The sequence below is a fragment of the Marmota flaviventris genome, chromosome 5 (assembly GCF_047511675.1).
Source record: "Marmota flaviventris isolate mMarFla1 chromosome 5, mMarFla1.hap1, whole genome shotgun sequence".
Taxonomy (NCBI): Eukaryota; Metazoa; Chordata; class Mammalia; order Rodentia; family Sciuridae; genus Marmota; species Marmota flaviventris.
The window spans coordinates 64094048-64107421 of NC_092502.1; the positions used below are offsets into that span (position 1 = coordinate 64094048).

The window sequence follows — 13374 nt, forward strand, 5'->3', positions numbered from 1 at the left end:
ATACCTAGAGGATCCAAAAAACTACACCGGAAAAATTCCAGAACCAATAAATGAATTCAGGAAAGCAGTAAGATATAAAATCAACACTCATAAATCAAAGGCATTTCTGTACATCAGTGACAAATCTCTGAAAGAGAAACTAGGAAAACTACCCAATTTACAATAGCCTCAAAAAAAATTAAATACTTGAGAATCAACTTAACGAAGGAGGTGAAAGACCTCCACAATGAAAATTAGAGAATGCTAAAGAAAGAACTTAAGACCTTAGAAGATGGAAAGAGCTCCCTTGTTCTTGGATAGGAAGAATTAATACTACCATTAGCACTATTGACCATACTTCCAAAATTACTATACAGATTTAATGCAATTCCAATCAAAACCCAATGACATTACTCATAGAAACAGAAAAAGCAATCATGAAATTCATCTGGAAAAATAAGAGACCCAGAATAATCAAAGCAATCCTTAGCAGGAAGAGTGAAGCAGGTGGCATCACTATACCAGACATTTAACTATACTAAAGAGCAATAGTAACAAAAATGGCATGGTATTAGCCCTAAAACAGACATGTAGACTAATGGTACAGAATAGAAGACACAGAGACAAACCCACCTAAATACAGTTATTCATACTAGGCAAAGGCACCAAAAACATATATTGGAGAAAAGATAGACTCTTCAACAAATTGTGCTGGGAAAACTGGAAATCCATATGCAGCAAATGAAATTAAGCCCCTATCTCTCACCATGCACAAAACTCAACTCAAAGTGGATCAAGGACCTAGGAATTAGACCAGAGACCCTGTGCCTGATAGAAGAAAAAGTAGGCCTAAATCTTCATCATGTCGGATTATGCCCTGACTTCCTTAACAAGAATCTTGTAGTGCAAGAAATAAAATCAGGAATCAATAAATGGGATGGATTCAAACTGAAAAGGTTCTTCTCAGCAAAAGAAACAATCAGTGAGATGAAGAAAGAGCCTATAGAATGGGAGCAAATTTTTACCACACACACACATAAAATAGAGCACTAATCTCTAGGATATAGAAAGAACTAAAAAAAAAAAATGACACCAAAACAAACAAACAAATAACCCAATCAATAAGTGTGCTCAGGAACTGAACAGACACTTCTCAGACGATGATAAACAATGAATCAACAAATATATGAAAAAATCTTCAACATCTCTAGCAATTAGAGAAATGCAAATCAAAACTACTCTAAGATTTCATCTCACTCCAGTCAGAATGGCAGCTATTAAGAATATAAACAACAATAAGTGTTGGCAAGGATGTGGGGGGAAAGGTACACTCAGACATTGCTAGTGGGACTGCAAATTGGTGCAGCCAATATAGAAAGCAGTATGGAGATTCCTTGGAAAACTGGGACTGGAACCACCATTTGACCCAGCTATATCCCACTTCTCGCATTATACCCAAAAGACTTAAAAATCACATACTGCAGTGATGCAGCCACATCAGTGTTTATAGCAGCACAATTCATAATAGCTAAATTGTGGAGCCAACCTGGATGCCCTTCAACAGATGCACAGATAAAGAAACTGTGGTATATATACACAGTGGAATATTACTCAGCATTAAAAGAGAATAAAATCATGGCACTTGCAGGTAAATAGATGGAGTTGGAGAATATTATGCTAAGTAAACCAATCCCAAAAACCAAAGGCATATGTTGATATGTGGATTCTGATCCACGATGGGGGTTGGAGGGAATGGGAGGAATGGAGGAACTTTAGATAGGCCAAAGGAGAGGGAACATGGGAGGAGGAAGCATGGTGGAATAAGGTGGACATCATTGCCCTAAGTACATGTATGAAGACATGAATGGTGTGACTGTACTTTGTGTACAACCAGAGAAATAAATTGTGCTCCATTTGTGTACTATGAAGTAAAATGCATTCTGCTCTTATGTATAACAAACTAGAACAAATAAATAAAATTTTAAAACTATTGAACAAATAATTAGACAAGTGTCCAATATAGGAAGAGCTAGATAGTGAGATACCAAGGATAAACTGAAGATTTAAATGATGAATAGATATTTCAACTCTCACCGAATGGTTATGACATAATGATGATAGGTTTCATTTACTAAGCATGAGAAAACAGGCTAGACCCCTTTACATACTTTATTCAATATTATTTTCTAACAACCTTATTCTAGTTCTATTGGAGCACAGTCATACTCATTTATTGACCTATTGTCTCCAGCTGCTTTCGCTCTTTGCCATGTTGATGGGTTTATGGCAGAGACCACAGGGCCTTTGAAATCTAAAACATTTGCTATCCAGCCTTTCACATGAAAAACGTGCCATCTCTTAAGCAAGGTAAGCAAGGTACACTAGTCATCTCACAGTTCGGCCTTGCCCCAGTGTCCAGAACAGCTAATGGATGCCATTTTCTACCATTCTCATCCTTATTTACTTAACATCCACTATGAATGCAGTATTCCTCTCCAACCTGATAGCAAATTCAATTGCATACCCTTCCCTGCAAGCTCTGCATTCCAATAAAGCACAAACAGGAAGCAAGATTGTGCCCAGTATTAGCTTGAATGAGTGACATAATCTGACTGAAGTCTTGTGGCTTCTCCCAGGTGTCCAACTTTACCCTCTGTTCTGCCTAGGACATGATAAACTTCCATACTAGAAGCTTCCATGTTTGGCTCAGATGCTGGTTTCTTAACCAGGACCCCTTCAAATACAATGCTGGAGTACCTCCACTTCCAAACCTATGCTTTCTTAGATCCTTGATTTTTTTCCGATAAAGCACAAAACACAATACATAATTAACATGTTTCTTAGTATTTGTTTCCTTGTTCATGGTCTTATCTATTCAACTAAACTGTTAGGTCCAAGAGGACAAAGTCATGCTTTTGTTTTTCAAACCTCTATTCAGAGCCACGTACCTGGCTCACACCTATGTGGTCAATACCTTGTGTTAAATTAGTAAACCTGAAAGAATGAAACATGATTTATATTAGGATGCATGCTGTGCAAAGTAAAACTTCATTTGGAGCAAGTCACAGGTTGCCTACTAATTATATTTTTAACCTTATGGATATTATTGAAATCCAGCATAGTCTAGTTCAATGTTAACCTGTAAACAAGCAGTTAGTTCTTTGCCTTTTTCACGGTGGGTTTTCCCAAGTGGGTGGCCTTGTGTGACAAGCACAGTTTCAAGGCCCTTTTGAAACTGCCTAACACAAAGAAGGCAGATTCTCCTGTTTTCACAGTGTGTAATCCATGCTCATTCATTATTCCGCAGGCTGGGAGCAGGTGCTGAATAGAACACATCAACTTAATGCCCTCATTAGGGCACTATGTTTTGTTTCTGAGGCTCAAGTGGCCCTTCTGCTACAGGAGTACGAAAAAGGGAGCATTTCCAAAGGCTTGTGACACACTGAAGAGAAGACTTAATACAACAAAAGGAAAGGGCAGTTTCTTAACTATTCCACAGAAGGAAGGTTGTAGCCTGAAACCCAAATCTGATATTTCACTGTAAAAGGCCTCAAGTATTATGAATATGCTGAAAGGAAGAAAGAAAACATCAGGCAGACACACTCGCCACCAGTGACCACATAATCTGTCATCATTTCAAACTTCTAATTTTCTCATAATGAGCATATCACTTTAGTTACTTGAAAAAGATTTATCCTTCTATACAATATATAAAAACAAAACAAAACACCATGAACCAAAGAAACGGTATTAAAAAAAGCCACAATATCTGATATATTTTAAATACCTTACCAAATCTAAAATACAAGAACAAGCAAAGAGTCCCAGGGCAACCTGAAATAGGTTACTGTACACGAAAGCTCAACTTCATTCACTGAATATTCTCTTAGGTAACTCCAATTTTACAAACAATTCTAACAAATTTTGTTATTGTGTCTCCCATCTCATAATATATCAGAAGGAGCAAGTTGGAAGTGGAAACAGAAGATGGCCTCAGTAGCACCTGCTAGAGAAGCAAAGTTTGAAATCCTAGAAGCCAAGAAAATTATTTTAAAATATTGTATTAGTTTGCCCTGGCTGCTGTAACAAAGAAGCACATACTGCCTAACTCAAAAATATCCAGGATTTTATTGTCTCACAGTTCTCAGCACTGCAAGTCCTAAATCAAGGTGTCTACAGGGCCATGCTCCCTCTGAAAGATGAAGAGAGGGTCCTCCCTTGCTTTCCACTGTTTTCTTCTGGCAATCTTCGGTATTCTTTGGCTCACAAGCATGTCACTCTACTCCTCCATCTTCCTCGGCCTCTTCACAGCATCTTCCCCATGTGTATATGAAGAACATATATAGAAGAACATCACTCATGCTGAACCAGGGTCCACTCTAATGATCTTAGTTTAACTTGATTATTTTTGTAACGACCTTATTTTCCAAAGAGTCACACTTTAAGGAACTGGGGATTAGGACTTCAATATGTCCTTTTTTAAAGTGGGCACAATTTAATACAACATATTTCAACTAAAAATATAGTTTGCTGCAATTAGGTAAACAGCTCATCCCTTCTTGAGGTTATGTTATATTCATGAGGGTGGAACTAAGGAAGTCAGTATTTAGAAGAGGACTTCACATTTGAATTTGACCCCATATATTTAACCTCATCATAGTATTGTCGACTTTCAAACTAGGCAGCATGTGCAATATCTCTATTAGCATAGTGCCTACTTCTTGGTATATTTCCAACCAGTGATAGCTCTTGTTAAGTCATTGATGCAATGACATGTGCATGTTGTGATAAAAATTAAATGGCTAAAAAATATTGATGAGCTGAAAGAAGTAATGCCTTCAGGATTTAGAAAAACATCTCACCAGATGACTCATTTCCAAAGGCTTCAGAGAGCTGGGGTGTCACTGTGTTGGCAATTTCATTCATTAGCAGCCCATCTGTCACTCAATGATCACTGACTAAAATGATTTGCTTCAGAAAGACCTTATTTCTTTCTACAAATTATCATCTGGAGAAAACACAATATGACTACTGAGATACTACAGTGTCCATGGGTCAGAGGCAAAGGTGAGATCCCAGCCCAGATCTCTGCCTGTAATAAACTGAAGAAGTTGGTTGACAAATACTTATTTGGAAAACAAACATTATTTTAGTTCACGGCTGAATTGCAAATGATCCTTGATGAGTAAATGTGCTAATGGCTGTTTGTCACACCTCACGGTCACATGCTCCTTAGACAATTCATTCCAGTCTGCAGCCTCCCCACAGGAGAGTGGCTATGGGATAGAGAGCAGAGAAGCCATGAGATCACACTTTGAAGACTGTCCTCAGACAGCTTAGAAAACTATCCTAGAGGCTTAGACATGAAAGAATCATTTCTGATCCCTTCATCAAACCTCCTCACTTCTCCATCACAGGTCAAAGAGAAAATGGGTGCAAACATACTTTATGATGACTCCATGATCTCTACTCCATGATCTCAACTCAGAGACATTCTCTGTCTTGCTCCTCAGTGGAACCTCAGCACTGAGAACATCAAACCTCCCCACTTCTCCATCACAGGTCAAAGAGGATATATGGCAAACATACTTTATGGTGACTCCATGATCTCTACCTCTTGTTGTTCATGCCCTGCATAAGTCATGGCCCCTTAGTATGGGCTGGTTCTGTGGCTTGCTTCTAACCAACACTGTATGACAAATGTAATGCAGGGTCACTTTAGTAATTGAGTTACGTTATATAATATTAATGCCATTATTTAAGGATATACACTCTATTGTGCTAGTCAGCTCAAGACTAGAATCACTGTTTCCTTGTTGAATTTAATCAGATAAGCTGCTATGAGTTCTACAGACATAGGAAATTAATTCTGTCAATATCCTGCCTGAACTTGCCTAGTCCAGTCTTTAGAAGAGAACTCAGTTCTGGCGAACACCTGGAAGGAACATGGTAGTTGGATTCTCTAATCTAGCTAAACTGTGCCAGGCTTCCTAAACCAATGAAATTGGGAGCTAAAAACTGTGGGTTAAATCAGTAAGATTTGTGGTAATTTGTCATACAAGATCCAAAACAAATAGAGCATGGAGAAAAGGCAGCATGGACAGAGAAATATGTGAAATAAATCAAGAATTTGCTGCAGAAAACACATCCACAGCATTTGCCTTCTACACTCACCCATGGGTCACCAGTACATTCATTCATTTCTTCTGTCACTGAATTATCCAGCAACCATCTGGTTCAGATACTATGCTAAATTCTGGGTTTTAAAACATGAGTGAAATATAATCCCTACCATGCAGTGGGTCAGAGGCAAAGGCAAACTTTAGGAAAATATGTTATAAAGAATACTGTGGTTCAGAGGCAACAATTAGAAGTGCAACCATGACTTTGTGAAGAAGCAACTGTGAGTAATGTGTGTGTGGGTACATACAGCTCAGGATGGATGCATGACCACTCATATTCTTTATAGCACATGTACAAAACCTTTCTCATTTTAAAACCTTTCTCATATTCAGTTGAACTGTTTGATTACTTATCAAGCTATGGTGCTATCAACTCAGAGACATTCTCTGTCTTGCTCATCAGTGGAACCTCAGCACTGAGAACATATCTGGCACATAGCTGCTCAATAAATAGTTTTTGCACAAATACTTAAGATATAAGCATTGTTTCTTTATTTTCCTTCACTGTCAAAAGTATTAAGTTCTAGCAGAATGATCGAAATCTCTCACAAGTAGTACTTTAGTCTGAGAGGCAATGTGTGGGGATTAATTTCTGTCTGTATCTTACAGAGGCTCCTTGATGGATCTGAGTATCAATCACTGGTTCCTTGGTTATAGCACAGAAGACAAAGGTGATAAGTACAATCAGGATCCTGTGTGTTTTCCTTGACAATGAAAAATTTTCTTTTATTCCTCTTTAACATTTTTGCCATCAATGGGAGATAAAATTTTTGCAATTGTCTCTGTTGCACTGCAATTATTTACATGAATTGCCTAGTTGGATTTCTATCTCATTCCTATAGAGATTTAGAAAATGATGAGTTATAACTTCATTAGAGTGGGGTAATTCTTAGAAAAACAGTCAACCATCTACTCGTATGGTATTTTGATCCAAGATGACTTACTAATAATGATCCTACACAATTCATCTCATTATCTTAAAATTATAATCGAGTCCTTAACATCTGACAAGGGAATGAATACAAATTTGTTTTTGAACCATAATAATTAGTTTCCATCAGATTATTCATCAGGGATGCTGTGGCAATCAAATCAAATAGTACTATCCTCAGAGGAATTAATTTTGTTTTTCTTATTTTTTAATAAAAGCAAATAATAACTTTGTCCACGTTTTAAAGCCTTCACTCACTGATTAATGTATGCAAAGGGGGATATTCAACTAAAAACTGGAAACACTTTGGAAAGTCAGACTTATTTTCAAACTATGCTCACACAAAAATGTTTGACTCCTTGACTAACAAGGAAATTGTCTACTTGTACAATTCAAAATTAATGTTTATTATGCAAGGTCTACCTTTAGTAACTATAGAAAAGATTCTGAAGTTGATGAAAATTACCTGAACATTCTACATATTTTAAAAACACTAAAGTCAAATCTGTACATTAAAAAATCTGCAAACAAAATTAAACAAATCCTTATTTTTGTCACAGTTGGAACTTATGTCAAAAACAGGACCTATGGTATTTTAGAAAAATAAGCTAGACATTGCTGGCAGAAAAACCAATGTGAGAAAAAAGTTAAAACAGCCCATTCTATGCTACCACAGGGAGTTGAGTGAATGCTTTCATTTATTTAGCACCCCTTACATGGACTACACTCTTCCCTTTGGGTAAAAGACCTCTCAAGCCCTCAACATCAGTAGGGTACAGAGTGGTTAAGAGCTCTGTCTCTCCTCAATGAACCTCACTCTACCTACTAGCCAAGCCACCTTGGGTGAGATACTTAATTTCTCAAAACCAGAGTTTCATTGACAACACCATCAACCTCCTGCAGTTGTGGGAAGAATGAAGGAAATTACTGACAAGTGCTTAGTGGGTAGCTGATATCCAGGAAGCCCTTAATAAAGTGCAGTGTATTGCTGCTCCTGCCCCTTACCACATTCACTTACTTCTTGTAGATAATTCTGAAATTTTCTGCCATGTCCAGAGGCCAAATAGTTTGTCCTCTGAACTTCAGAATTTCAACATTTTATTATCATCATCATCATCATCATCATCAGGGATTGAACCCAAGGGTGATCCACCATTGAACCAGGACCCCATCCCTTCGATTTTGTATTTTATTTAGAGACAGGATCTCACTGGTTGCTTAGGCCCTTGCTAAATTGCTAAGCCTGGCTTTGAACTTGCAATCCTTCTGCCTCAGGCTACTAAAATGCTGAGATTATACACATGGGCCACCACGCACAGCTAAAAGTCCCACATTTTAGATCTGCAGTGGTAGATCGGTCTCTCCTCACCTGAGGAATTAATTCTTTTTTTTCATTTACTCATCTGCTATGAAACTCAGGGTGTGTTTTACAATCTAGTCTTCTAAGTAACTGAAAGATACATTGTTTTGTTATCTCAATCAAACAGTATTAATTTTGCTATTTTTTGAAGGTTTTAATTTTTCCCTTGAAAAATTTTTATTACATATCATAAAACATCCTTAGATAAATAAATATTTGTTGTGATAATAAAGAAATATTTTGTTAGGAGACTTTAATACTCAGAAGCCTGTATCTCCTCTATACTGCTCTATCTGCTTTTAACCCTGCTCCATGAGCCCTGGCCTCAGAATGCCACCATTATTATCGTACCTTAGATAAAGAGTACTGCTTGTTTTACTGTGTACATGTTTTTTTTTTTCAAGCCATCTGACACCATTTCAAACTGACATCACATCAAATTGATATCTAGTATCAGAATTTAAATGTCTATGTGGACTGATGTCATGAAAAGCCTGGATAATGATGATATACATCCTGAATAGCCCAGAAAATTAAGGAGTTTTGATTGTCTTCCCAGCATCAATAATAGCACCCTCTTTAGCTTTCAGAACTACCTTAGATTAAAATGTAAGTTATATGATTACCCAATGTAAAGACCATGGTAGGTCTGAAATCTTTGGCCTTAATGTCCTGTATTTTAAAGCTGTCTTTATTATTTGTAAGCCTAGACTATTAGTCAATCATGCATGTGATTCAGCCAGTGTTCAATTGACACAACCTGGTATTATAATGGAAAGCTACACACACATGCTTAAATTATAGAGTTTACAATTTATTACAGGAGACAAATGAATTAAGTAATTATACACCAAAAAGGTCAGAACTCCTCAGGAGAGGTACAAGATGCTATGATAGGTTATAAAATATCACTCACAGGAGGTAGAGTATGGCAATAGAAATACTCCTGAATCATTTTTGACCCTAGAAGGATGTCTCATTATCTTAACACAGCACTCAAAATGTCACTGTGTTTTCTTTTTTAATTCGCCCTAGAAAGGAGACATTTTAGTACAAAAAGGCCCTTTGAAGACAGACACTAAGTAAGACCTATGAGTATGTAAAGGGCAAAGAACAGGAAGTTAACCTTGGTTTCTGACTTACATGGCAAAAAGATGATGTAAGCAATAAAGAATGAGGGAGAGGAATTTGGTTCCTATGCTGATATGATGGAGAGTTGGGCCTACTTTTTCTTCTAGTAGGTGCAGGGTCTCTGGTCTAATGCCTAGGTCCTTGATCCACTTTGAGTTCTATGCAGCATGAGAGATGGGGCTAGCTTCCTTTTATTACATATGGATTTCCAGTTTTTCCAACAATACTCATTGAAGAGGCTATATTTTCTCTAATGTATGTTTATGGTGCCTTTGTCTAGTATTTATGTGCGTTTTTCTCTGTGTCTTCTATTCTGTACCACATCTTCATGTCTGTTTGGGGGCCAGTTCCATGCTGTTTTTGTTACCATAGCACTGTAGTATATCTTCAGGTCTGATATTGTGATGCCTCCTGTTTTACTTTTCTTGTGAGGATTGCTTTGGCTATTCTTGGCCTCTTATTTTTCCAAATAAATTTCATGAGTGCTTTTTTCTGTTTCTACGAAGAACATCATCAGAACCTTAATAGGAATTGCATTGAATCTGTATAGCGTTTTTGGTAGTATGGCCATTTGACAATATTAATTCTGCCTAGCCAAGAAAATGGGAGATCTTTCCATCTTCTAAGGTCTTTTTCAATTTCTTTCTTTATGGTTCTCTAGTTTTCATCGTAGAGGTCTTTCACCTCTTTTGTTAGGTTGATTCCCAAATATTTTATTTTCCTCTGAGGCTATTGCCGAGAGAAAACAGTATTTGATATTGGTAAATTCCTGAGAGTGAAAACTGTATCAAGTGTTCTGGTTTTCTTCTTCCCTCCTGAAATCTTCTTGAAATATCATTTTGAATACAAGATAAAATGTTCAGAGCATCTTAACTTGTGATAACAGAGAAAATGAAGTCTAAAGAAAGAAGGCATGAATTCAAATCAGAGCAAGGAGCAAGCCAGAAGGCAGTCTTAGGCCTTGCAGGCTTCTCATGGTCACTGTCTCCTTTCTGATGTCTTTGATGTCAGCAGCCCAATTGTGACTGGCACCTTTGGGAGGATAAATGAGTGTGGAGGTTCTGGAAGGGACTCCATAGACTTCAGAAAGATCTATGAAGGACCAGAGGGCCCGGACAGGAGAAAGAGAAAGCTTGCAAACAAGATTTCCAGTTATTGACAAAACACCAGGTGTGCAAATTCATTTCCGAGATCCTGCCTGATTAACTGGTCTGCTTTCCATTTAACTGTTGCCTGAGCACATTTCCAATACAAATAGACTCTTCCAAAGATGGAAAATTAAACAACTACTTAAGTGTCTAGGGTCAAAGTAAAAAAAAAAAAAAAAAAAAGATTTGTTCATGGTGCCTGCATACAAAGTGTGATGTGGTGCTACATCTTCACATGAAGACTCTGTACTAAGTCAGGTAAATTATAGATAAATATCAAGTGATGGTGGTCAAATATTTTATCCAGCTAAATTTCTGTTAAATAACATATAATTGTGCCTAAAAACTCAGAGATATTTTTTACAAAATGAGAGAAGACAGTGGCGGTTAAATGTGCTGATTTTTTACTCAAAGCATGTATTTCATATGTGTAATTAATGCAAATTGGTATTACAGAGCTCTGACTTCAGAGTCAGAGATTTAGGTTTAAATCCTGGCAGTACCATTTGTTAATCTGGCAAATCTATGAGCCACAGTTTCTTTGTAAAATGGGAAAACTATAATGAAATATGGAGTCCTTTCTGAGGCTTAAGGATTTAATAAGATGATGTAGTAAAGTACCTAGTGGTGCCTGGCACATACTAAGTCTCAGTAAATCTGTGGCTGATTTGATGATTAGGTTCACATTGCTTATAAATATGCCTGGGTGATAATTACTCTACTAATCATGGTTTTCTCACAGTTAATACTGGTCTATCTGTTTCTTCTCTGATCATTTATCACAGATTATTTTAGAGATCAAGTGGGATACCACATATTAAATCATCATTAAAACTACTAATTTCTTTACAAAGGTGAAGCTTATCCATTTCTCCCTATCACCCCTGTGGGTTTATATCTTCTTGTGTTGCTCATGTGTCTTCTTACCACAAAGGCCCCAAGTGCAGGAAACATTGTTCTGGCTGCTTCTTTTTGCAGTACACATGTTAGAGAGGGACTTAATATACAGGGCATAATACAGGGGGCATGACAAATTTTGTCCCCAAAGAATTTTCTCTCTTCCCATCCTATTTCTTTCCTCCACTTCTTTTTAAATTAATTCATTAGGTATTCAACTTCCTACATGTCACCTTTTCTCCTCTCCATTAGGCTTAGTTATAACAAAGTACCAGTAATCCTTGATTCTCATCTTGTAATTTACTGTGTTCTTAAACAAATTAAGCTCTATATGCTCAGCTTTTTTTTTTAATCTGCAAAATGGGGACAATTAACCATCATCAGTGGACTGTTGCATGAATTAAATGAACACTGCAGGATTTGTTGAAATGCATCAGGTTATAGATTCTCTGCTGTGCATTTAGTTCCAGGCTGTCTCCTGGGATTTGACTGACCTGTGAATAATGCGCTGACTCTGCAGGTAGTCCAGGGCCATGGCCAGCTCACAGATGAAGAGCTTCACTGTGTCTTCCTGGAAGCGAACGTTCTGCTGCAGGTGATAACGAAGGTCCCCACCAAGTAAGAGGTCCACCACCATGAACATGTCCTCTTCATCTTGGAAAGAATACCTGAAATGGCATTAGAAAAGGAAGCATCAAATATCTTTACACACTGAGGAATTCCAGAGGCAAAGGAGACCTTAGAGATCAGAGCAGAATGTTCTTTTTTTTTTTTTTTTTAAAGAGAGAGAGAAAGAGAGAATTTTTTAATATTTATTTTTTAGTTTTTTTGGCGGGCACAACATCTTTGTTTGCATGTGGTGCTGAGGATCAAACCCGGGCCGCACGCATGCCAGGCGAGCGCGCTACAGCTTGAGCCACATCCCCAGCCCCAGCAGAATGTTCTTGAGCTGAGAGCTCAGACTTTGGGAGTAAATGGTCTATCACAAACTCCATGACCTTGGGTTCCAGTTTCTTCCTGAGAAAATGAAAATAAGAATGTCTACCATATTTGATCATAGTGAAGAACAAATAGGGTAAGTATAATATTATTATCAGGCTCAGCATATAGTAAGCACTCATTAATTGGTTTACATCACTATAAAACCCAGGAAATAAGGAGAGCCCCCTTAATCTACATATTTTTTCATATCCTAACCATACTGTCACAGGAGGTCCACATAAAAATGAGTTACAAGGCCTCCTTAAGCCATTCTTGTGCCCATTTTTCCATAATAACAACTTTGCTGCCCACCAATATGATAACAAACCATGTCCATATTAATAATAAGAAAAAGATTGTTGTAAAAAAGGAGCAATAAAAGTATGGTGAACAGTACAAGAAAATAATTTAGTCTTTGGGATGGGGATTTAAGGCAAGTTTCTCACCAAAGATAAAACCTGAGCTAAATTTTGAGAGATAGTGATTAATAAAACTGACACACAAAAAAAATCCAGGTAACATCTCCTGATGTTTTGCTGAGTGTCTGTGATGGAGCTGGCTCTGAAGCACTCAGAAAGCATTTCCTTAGCTGGACCCCACATCACTGTCATGGTCTCACTCTCACACAAGGTAATCAAGGTGCAGTAAAAGTTTAAGTGCCTTGCATAAGGTCGGAAACCAAACAAGTGGTAGAGCCAGAGGGTTTTCCTCAGGTGCAAAAGTGAATTTTGAAACAGGAAAATAGCATGTATTCAAGCACACATG

At 37.4% G+C, this 13374-nt stretch overlaps 1 protein-coding gene across 1 annotated transcript in view; it reads right to left on the bottom strand.

Moving 5' to 3' along the window:
* Stk32a (serine/threonine kinase 32A) overlaps positions 1–13374 on the bottom strand; it is an 84709-nt gene that overhangs the window by 47286 nt on the left and 24049 nt on the right. The window contains exon 3 of the mRNA XM_027927890.2: positions 12123–12296. Coding sequence (XP_027783691.1) covers positions 12123–12296 — 174 coding nt within the window. The remainder of the gene's footprint in view (positions 1–12122; positions 12297–13374) is intronic.